General features: G+C 42.0%; 1 protein-coding gene across 1 annotated transcript; it reads left to right on the forward strand.

Moving 5' to 3' along the window:
- Positions 1 to 2,383: 2,383 nt before the first annotated feature.
- Positions 2,384 to 6,562, forward strand: C9h6orf141 (similar to human chromosome 6 open reading frame 141). The gene is made up of 2 exons (NM_001109502.1): positions 2,384 to 3,170; positions 6,045 to 6,562. The coding sequence occupies exon 1, from the start codon at positions 2,407 to 2,409 to the stop codon at positions 2,944 to 2,946; it is 540 nt and encodes a 179-aa protein (NP_001102972.1). The 5' UTR covers positions 2,384 to 2,406; the 3' UTR covers positions 2,947 to 3,170; positions 6,045 to 6,562.
- Positions 6,563 to 10,386: the final 3,824 nt, after the last annotated feature.

Genomic DNA, 10,386 nt, shown 5'->3' on the forward strand with positions numbered 1-10,386 from the left:
CTGACATTTATCACATACTAAGTACTTCCTGGTCAAGTATGTGAACAAGACAGAGCCTTACAGTCTTATAAAGAGATAAATTAGAGGTTGGTCAGGAACAAACACATAACATAATAGCAACCAGGGTCTCCTGTTTATCGATATCTAACCAGGGTCAACATGCCTCAAAATTCTCAAAGATACCAAAGAAATAGCACCGACGCCTTATTTCGTTGTGAAGGATAACTGAGTTTAAATCCGTTCTCGTCTAAGGCAGTCAAGATTGTTAGATGTGGGTTAGCAGTGGCCAGTCAGACCACAATAAGTCCAGACTCCACGCTCATACCAGGATGTCTTTTTCACCATGCTGTTCAGTCTTTCATATAAGAGCAGAAATTCTCACAATTGTGGCCATTTTGCTAAACTGAACAGGAAAACAGTATTTTCCAGTAAAACAAACAGCTACTACCAAGGATGAACTAGAACGTATATATATATATATATATATATATATATATATATATATATATATAAACCTTTTCTCTTCTTGGCTAGTGTTCTCTATGAACCTCAGGCATAGACTATTGTGGCATAGGCATAGATGTACCCATAAGCTTAGTGGTATATGCCACACGGGAACATATGTATGAGTTTATTATCCATGAGGTTAAAAGAGGAGTTCGTCATTGATAAGTGACTATTAGCCCAAATGCTTGAATTACCCTAGATGCCTAGAACAAATGAAACTCAAGACGGATGATCAAAATGTGAATGCTTCACTCCTTCTTTAAAAGGGGAATAAGAATACCCTTGGCAGGGAATAGAGAGGCAAAGATTAAAACAGAGACAGAAGGAACACCCATTCAGAGCCTGCCCCACATGTGGCCCATACATATACAGCCACCCAATTAGACAAGATGGATGAAGCAAAGAAGTGCAGGCTGACAGGAGCCGGATGTAGATCGCTCCTGAGAGCCACAGCCAGAATACAGCAATACAGAGGTGTATGCCAGCAGCAAACCACTGAACTGAGAACAGGACCCCCGTTGAAGGAATCAGAGAAAGAACTGGAAAAGCTTGAAGGGGCTCGAGACCCCTTATGAACAACAATGCCAAGCAACAGAGCTTCCAGGGACTAAGCCACTACCTAAAGACTATACATGGACTGACCCTGGACTCTGACCTCATAGATAGCAATGAATATCCTAGTAAGAGCACCAGTGGAAGGGGAAGCCCTGGGTCCTGCTAAGACTGAACCCCCAGTGAACTAGATTGTTGGGGGGAGGGCGGCAATGGGGGGAGGATGGGGAGGGGAACACCCATAAAGAAGAGGAGGTGGAGGGATTAGGGGGATGTTTGCCCGGAAACCGGGAAAGGGAATAACACTCTAAACGTATATAAGAAATACTCAAGTTAATAAAATAAAATGAAAAAAAAAAAAAAAAAGGAGTTCGTGGGCCAATGGGAGGGGAACCTAAAAAAGCACAAGAACTCTGAAGCGCCTTTAATGATTTGTTCTCCTTTGTTCTAGACGTTTGTTTCAAGTCAAAGCCTCTTTTCCAGACAAATGATGACGACAACTAAAGCACAGACGGAGTTGACCACTGTCCCCACAGATCCTGGCTTTCCAAAGTAATAGTACAAAGCCACAGCCCTGTTCCCTAAGACTTGAACTGCTCCAACCTCACCGTGGGAGCTCATTTCAGGGACCTAGAGGTATCGTAGAGTAGGGGATGGTGAAAGTGGACAGGAGATCCTTTCTGTTCCAGCACATGCTGCGGCAGTAGGGCGGCCAAGGGGTTCAAGGACAGTCAAGCTTCCCAGTGAGTTCCAGGCCAACCAGGACTACAGCAGGCCAACCAGGACTACAGACCTTTTCTCAACTATGTGAGTATTCTTTTCAGAAGAATTTGGTTAAATCAGATGATTAAAAACCACAATAGGCCGGGCAGTAGTAGCACAAATCTTTAATCCCAGCACTCGGAGGCAGAGGCGGGCAGATCACTGTGAGTTCCAGTCTAGCAGGGGCTAGGGAGTGCAGGACACTCATGGCTATATAGTGAAACATTGTCTCAAAAAAATAAAATTAAAAGATTAAAACTAAAAACCAAGCTTACTTGTTTCTTCATGCTTGAATATCCGCAGAAACAAAATAAAAAATGATGCTTTAAAAAAAATGGCGGTGAGGGCAAATGGAGCCAAATTCACCTTAGAAGAAATGCGGCTATGTCCAAGGGAAGAGAGAGGATCTAAGACTGTGTTTGAAAAGGGTGGAGACCAATGAGGATAGGAGGCGGGAATTCACCATGTGGCCCCAGGCGGCTCCTCTAGTCTATGACTCGCTCAAGCCACACCCAGTGCTGCACCGCCCGCGGTTTTCTGAGTTTAGCTGGAGTTTTTCTCCCAGAACTGGAGAAACATGGGCGTATGAATGATCTCCTCTCCCGGATGGAGCCCGGCCCGCCTCGGGGTAGCTTTGCGTGCTCTCCGGGTGGGGAGGGGCATGGGCCACCCTTGGATTCCGGCGCCCGGAATCCCGCGCTGGCGGGGATCAATAGGTCCCTATCAGCAGCAAGTGGGAACTTGATATCGCAGACCGGAGAGAATGTGGATCGCCAGTCCTGGGTCAGAGAGAAAGTGCTCTTTCTTCTGCACCCACAGAGGTGTTTGGGAACACAAGCGGACCCTGCTTGTGGAGGGCTGGTGGATAGCGAGGACCTTCCCCGATCGTTTGGAGACCACCGCTATTCCGAACCGAATCCGAAGCCTTCCCGCAGGCGCATTGCCACGGCCCCCCAAGGCCAGCCCCGGGACCCCGAAGCCACACCCAGGTCGGTGTTGGTGCGGGTTGTGGATTACCAGGTGACGCAGGAGGTGCTGTGGACCGCATGGACCAAGGGGAGTACGACCACAAGGACCGAGGAGCGCTCTGTGACCGCAGTCACCTTTCGGACTCAGAGGGAGTGACACAGCTCATGGGGCACCGAAGCCCCAGCCAAACCCAGATCGCTCCAAAGACCTAATGCTCGAAGGAAATTAAACACACAGATCTCTGGAGCCTGAGAAAGGTTCCAGGACATTGGATGCGGGAAAATGCTTGAAGAACAAATTTTAAGCAGCCTGAGATGTCCTCTGTGGCTTATGTGTCTCACGGTAGTTAAAGAGAAGAAAAGGTGTCTTTTACACTGGTGGTAAGTGGGAGTTTGAAAGCGCAAAACCTTAGTTAGCTTGCATTTTGCAAGCTATTTGTAATGTCAGTCTGCATCCCTCTTCCGATTGAGTAGCCAAAAGCATAAGAAAAATTTGAGGTCTGCTCTCTGGGATATGTAGTGTGTGGAGTGGATGCAGAGAGGGTCTTTGCTTTGAAAGCCTTAAAGAACTTTTTTTTTTTTAATGGAAAAATAAAATGACCAGGAAGTGAAGCAAAATGTTTCTAGGTACTCTGTACTAGTGTGAGGGAAAGAAAGACTAGAGGGTGGGGGTACCTTGGGATGTTGATCTGTGATTTGCGACTGAAATGCAATTTAATTTATTGCAGAGGGCATCTTGCTTTACTATTTAATAAGGAAGATAGACATGTTGTATGCAATATGTCATACATGGTTGAATGCCCCACTCTTACATCCATAACCTTTTAACCTTTTAACGAATAAGATTTATAGTTAAGGACTGGAAAGATGGCTCGGTGGTTTTATGCGCGCTCTGGTTGCTTTTCCAGAAGATCGGGTTCAGTTCCCAACACCCACATGGTAGCTCCAAGCTGTCTGCAACTCCAGGGATCTGACGCACTACACAGACATGCATGCAGACAAAACGTCAGTGCACATAAAAGTAAATAAATCCCTTAATATTGTAGGTTAATATTGTAGTTAATATTGGATTGACGGTAAATCTACTGTTTTAATTTTTAAATTGATTTATCTTTAATTAGCTGTAGGTATATATGGATAGGAACCTGAGTGCAGGTAGGTAGGTGGAGGCCAGAGGCATAGGATAACTTAGAGCTGGAACTAAAGGAAATTGAAAATTGGGGAGTTGAGTGTTGGAAACCAAAGTTGGCCCTCTGCAAGAATAATCTGAGATTTTGACCACTGAGCCCTCTCTCCTATCCTTTTCTGGGTGTTTAAAATGATCTAAGTCTACTGCTTTAAAAAAAAAATCCTTTGCCATTAGACACCAACATTTAAACTTTATTATCTATGTGGAAATTTTGCCTGTATGAACATCTGTGTGCCACTAGTTAGCCTGGCACTCTCAGAAGTCAGCACTGGATCCCCTGAAATCAGAGTTAGAGATGGTTATAAGCCACTATGTGGGTTCTGGTATTGAACTTGGAGCAGCAAGTGTGTGAAACCGCTGAGTCATCTCTCCTGCTTCAGGGCATTAAGTATTTTAGTGTTGGGATGCAGTTTGGAATTCTAAGGAGCAAACAAAGCTCTTAGAGATAGATGAAGGGCTTGAGTTGTCCCTGTGGGAAGGGTGTTTGGTAGCAGACAGTAACAAAGGGATGGGGCTCTGCTCAGGGGCTGAGGGGTGAAGATTAAACACTGTTCTTCACTTACCCCGGTCCTTCCAGCTTTCTTCAGTTAGAGCTTGAATGGCCTTCAAGCCATCATCTGCTCCACCTCCTATCTTTTGCCAGGTCAGATAGCATCTTTCTTTTACAGGTGAGCTAACTTTGGCCTAGAGGTCACATAGCTTGAGTAGATCACAATCAAGTGGTTGTGTGTGCTTACGAAGTGGACAAGGAATGTGGTCATCTCCCTCCTAACAATTTGTGGGTGACTTTTGCTGGGTCTTACTTCTAGGGGTCCAAATATGTCCAGGCAGGAGACTGAGTTCTAGGCCAGTCTCAAAAGAGAAAACTATGGGCATCATGGTTTTCTGACTGAGATTTAGGAAGTCAGCATATTCAGGAAAGTTATCTTTCTCCCTGCATCTTTCAAGGCCTGTTGCCTGAAGAACCTCTAGCAGTGCTCAGGCCTGGGGGAGCTTCCCTTGAAGAATGAACTTAGCCTTGAGCTCATCTATTCATCTGTTGATTAGTTGATCAAAGAGTTGTTGCCACCCCCTGCACCCTCCCCCCATACATTCTTCTTTGGCAGAAATTCTGCGTGGCTTCTTTGTACAGTTAATTGTGAGTGTTAAGTGTCCTATCTATGCTTTTTGGATTGGTCCCAGGTGGGTGAACTGATTTGAAACAAGAGAAACAAACATCTTTTGCAGTCACCAAAACCAGTAGCATCCTTCATCTTTCAAAGGCAGGCTCTGGAGTTAAGTGACTCTTACTAACCCCTCTGCTAACTGGAAACTTTGGGCAAGGTGCCTAATCTCTATGATTTACTTGTTAAGTGGAGATAATAAATATTGTATTTTTTTGGGTAGGATTTAGTTAAAATACTTAGAATACTGCCTGGCATGGACTACACAATCAGCATTAACTCTTTGATTACTAATGTGGTTGTTTTGATTTGACCCACTTTTCTCCTGACCAGAATTCAGTTTTTTGTTTAATAGCGTAGCATAGAAATCATAAAAACTAAGCAATCAACACAACAACCAGTGAAAACTGAACTACTGGTTTTTGAACTGAGGCTTCTCCTATACCCTTCTCTCCTATACTCTTCTATACTTTTAACTTTTGCCATCATTAGTATGTCAGCAAGTACATTTTCCAAGTTCCATAGAAATGACTTCTACACCATGTGGGGTCATCAGCTAAGGCTAAAGGACTATGGTCACTATGCTAAGTGAATGGACAGATTAAAAAGCCTTCCCCATTTCCTTGGTGGGTCAACGCTTTGGATAATTGTTCTTTGAGACAGGGTCTTGCTATGTAGTCTTGGTTGGCCATGAATCTTTATATAGATCAGACTGCCCTCAGATCTGCCTGCCTCCCAAGTGCTGGGATAAAAGGCATGCACTGTTAGGCCTTGGATTGAAAAAAAAACTGTTTAAGCTACTTTAACTTCCCTGTTAGCTGTCTGTAACATGGTTACAGGTTTAAAATAGATGTCACATTGGGAGTGAAGAAAGAGCATGAACTGTCTTGGTTTGCTTTACAGGTGAAGAACATTTTCCTTTCCTGTTTCGGAAGAGCATCTGAACTTGTCCTCAGTACCAAGGAATCTCTCCAACAGCTGGGTCTTGACTCTAGGACTTAACCTCCACTTAAAACAACTTCATCTAAAATTGTGTCTGTTAGATAAATTATATTAAAGACTCCCCATCTGGGCACATTATGACTGGGACAAATGTCCAAGTCACATAACTACCAAGGATCAGGCAAGTGTTTACCTCCTTTTTATTAGTATGTGTTTTTTTTTATTGTTTGAGGCAATGGCTCACTATATACCCCAGGCTGACTTGGACTTGCCATTTAACCTGTGACAAACTGACCTTGAGATCTTTCTATGTCAACCTCCCACATATTGAGATGACAATATGTGCCGGAATGCCTGGCCGACACCTCTCTTTAATCCCTTTAGTCACACCTGTTATTACCTGTGATGCTGGATACATTGGACCTGCTGATATATTGAGGGGCTATACCAGCTGTTTCTATTAAAACTCACTGTGATTCTTTTTTAAGTTTTTTTTTTTTCAAATTTAAATTTATTTTGTGCATGAGTGTTTGCCTGTATGGGTGTGTGTACACAATGTGTGTGCTGGCTGCCCACAAAGAACAAAACCAGGTATAAGAGTCCCTTGTGAGCTTCTATGTGGGTGCTGGAAAAGGAACTTGGGCGCTCAGTAAGTATAGCCAGTGTTCTTAACCACTGGGCTGTTTGTACAGCCCTAATGTAAGGGTCCAACAATTGCTGAAGACCCCAGATAGTATGCAAAAACAAAGAGCATTTATTCTGCAGAAACATCCAACATGGGGGGATCAACCATCCTCCAAAATGGCTACTCTAGACAAAGGCGCACAGGGCTTCTCATAGGGAACCAGTGGAACTCTCTTGAAGGATTAGGTAATCTAAAATTTAAGTAGTGGGTGCTAGGGGGGTCACAGGTGGTCAGTGGTCTGCATTCCTTTGTCATGAACATTTAACCATGTGCTGAAATAGGGCTGCCCGGGGCAGATGGCCCATTCTGAGATAAGGTATTTCCCTATTTTTGTGGTTATCCCCAGGCTGTTCTTCAGAGGGGGTTTTATGATCTTGTTCTGGATTTTATGGTCTGTCCCTGGAGCTGGTATCTTATGGGCTAGTTTCTGGGACTTAAGTCTGTTCCAGGAGTGGTAGATAAAACCTTTTTACAAAATGAGGCCTGGTCCTTAAATGGAGACAAATGGGGTTTATGTTTTACTTTCACTGAAAGTGACTTGTAAAAGAATAGAGTAATCTTTATTTGCAAAATAAAATGTTGTGGCTGCTGTGGCAGCATAAGCCTTTAATTTAGAGACCTAGAGGAAGGAGGATGACTGCGATTTTAAGACCAGCAGGGATACATAGTGAAACAAAAGGAGGAAAAGGAAAAAAGAAAGAAGAAAGAAAGGGAGGGGACGAGAAAGGAAGGAAGAAAGGAAGGGAATGAGAAAATATTCTCATCATCTAGAGAAAAATTAATGAAATATTATGAAATTAATAAAGATAGATTAAAGGACAACAAAATTCTCTCATGATCCCCAAGCTTTTGATATTTAGTATTTCTTCAATATTGTTTTATTTTGATTTATTTTTATGTTTGTCGATGTCATCACAAAACACACAGTTTTCACCTCAAAGGGAATAAAAGATTATTCATTCTAAAACTAAACATGGATGACTAGGAACCCATATGCCAATGTGGTTTTGTGACATTTTTATAGTATTAGAAAAACAGAATGGTTCATAAATCCACAGTTTTTAATACACTCGAAGAAACATCAGGTAGGCAGGTTACAGCAAAAGTAGGAACTTTCTGCTATAGGTCTCAGATACAGTCTGATCTCATTGGACTTTGGGTGGAAGCCAAGAATCTGTCTACTTCAAGGACGTTAGATCACATGTACAGGCTAGCTTCCATATCTCAAGATACTCTGGGTCTTGACCTGCAACATTCAAACTCTATAACCATTAAAGTTGCAATCAGTTAATTAGTTAACTAATTAATCAGCCTTGTAGAACATTTAACATTTAAGTGTGGCTTTTATGTACTCATTTCAGTTAATGCTTACTTACTGATCTATTTTATTGTAAGCATAAATTAAAAAAAATAATCCTCATGTCACTCTTGTGTATTTTCCAAGGAATACTTTTATGAGTGCTGGTTAGTTAGCTGGCTACTCTGAGAAGAAATAACACTTACTTCATTGGGTTGCTTTTGATCATTGAGTCTTATTTTACTAGCAGGGAGGAACCAGCATGCTAGGCTAACACACAGGTCTGTGTCACTGGTTATCTAGTAGCAAGGGGTCTTCTAAGAAAGAAGAACAGAGTCTCCACTGCGTTCCCTATCTGCTGAGTCAGGGCATGCACTTTTGCAAAGTTCCCTAAGTGATTCCTTTTAAAATTTCATAAGCATCAACCCATCCCTCATGTTTACTTAATATACCTGTCACTCACTACAATTAAAAATATTTATTAAAAATTCTCATTAATCGTTAACAATGCCAGGGCAGTAACAGTTTATAAGAGCATGGACATAGAGTTTATAAAGGGGTATACAGTACGGATGATAGGGATTTGTAAAATGGAAAAAAATAATCATGTCTTTTTAAACAGCTGTATCATCCTATAATGAACTATTGATTGATTATTGGCTCTCTTAATGAGAATGATTATTTCATTATCAAAGAATGTGAAATGGTTTAATGTCAAAAGCATGAAATCACGAGAGACAGCACAGCTTCAAACCTCTGAGTCCCAGCAAGGTAGTCACTCAGGATGAATTATGAGGGAGTGGGGCAAAGGTAGGGCTTGAATGTCAATCGATTCAGGAAAGGAAACAGGGCCGAGACTCTGAAGCACTCTGAAATCTCTAGAGCCACAGCCAGTACTTTGCTCTTTAATTACAAAGAATGACTCTTTATGAACCTATTTCTCTAAATAACCTCACAAAGGAAGATAAGAAAAAACAGTCTAGATTAGTTGGGGCGGCAGAAGGAAGTATGTTAAGGTTTCTGGCACTGTTCCAGCCAATAGTTTCCTGCAAAATTAGAGACGGTTATGCTCAGCACCAAGGAAGTGAGTTTAAAACTGCCTTCTCAGTTTAAAAGATAGTAACAGAGGGCTGGAGAGAGGATTGGTCAACAGTTAAGAGTGCTCACCGCTGGACCTGAGTTGGATTCCCAGTATCCATGTGGGCATCTCACAGCCACATGTAACTGCAGCTCCAGAGGCTTGAGTGCTTTTCTCTGCCTTCTCAGGAACTAATAACACACATGAGACATCTACTCATATATGTGCACATAAATAAAAATTAAAATCTTAAAAAGAATATAGAGGCTGTAGTATGTTAAGGGAATTGACTAACATCCCTCAGGCTGGCTGGAAGCAAGTACACTCAGGCAGAGGAAGAATTTTGAATATTCTCTTAGCTTGACTAAGGGCCCAGGAGTTATTTCTTTGAAATGGAGTCATTGAAGAAGAGAGGGCCCCAAATTCCCTTTTTCTGTGCAAAAGAATAGAAGTTTAACTTGCCTCACTGTCAGTTGACAAACACAGATGGCCTAATCATATTGACTAACTTGTCTCCAAAGTCCTTCAGTACATTGTCATCTGTTTAGAAACTCTCCTGACATCAGTCTCAGAGGAACTGGGTATATTCTTCTTTCCCTAGCATATAAAAATCTCCAATAAAGTCTTCCTTTGTTTAAATCTGTTTGGACTTTTTTTTTTAATAGTGAAGAGGAAACAGAGAAAGGGGAGGCCTGAGGTGTGCTTCAGTGAAAATCAAATCCTTAGCATCAAGAATTTCCGTGTGTGTGTGTGTGTGTGTGTGTGTGTGTGTGTGTGTGTGTGTGTGTGTGTGTGTGTTTGTGTGTGTGTGTGTGTGTGTGTGTGTGCATGCGCACACTGTCTAGAATGACATCTTCTCATAGGTTAGGCTATGTGACAAAGTGGATGACATATCAGAAAGTTGGCAGTCATTGAGCAATCCAGCCATTAGGGACAAATGACAGATGACTGTGTGGCCTTCTGTCAGCATTTTGGTAATTCTCTGAGATTAAGTTTAATGAAAGCTACTTAGTGCCTGCCACGTAGTAAACACCCAAATTAGCTATTATTATCAGAGTAGCAATCAGTCATGGTGGTGAGTGTACTTGATTCATTCTAATCAACTCTCTTTCTTTCTTTCTTTCTTTCTTTCTTTCTTTCTTTCTCATTCTTTCTTTCTTTCTCTTTGTTTCTTTCTAGTTTCTTAATTTCTTTTTTCTTCTTTCTTATTACTTCATTCCTTCATTTATTTACTTATTATTTT

Source organism: Rattus norvegicus, chromosome 9 (assembly GCF_036323735.1).
Source record: "Rattus norvegicus strain BN/NHsdMcwi chromosome 9, GRCr8, whole genome shotgun sequence".
Lineage (NCBI taxonomy): Eukaryota > Metazoa > Chordata > Mammalia > Rodentia > Muridae > Rattus > Rattus norvegicus.

Coding starts and splice junctions, on each gene's coding strand:
- C9h6orf141 (NM_001109502.1), top strand. CDS start 2,407: ATGAATGATCTCCTCTCCCGGATGGAGCCCGGCCCGCCTCGGGGTAGC.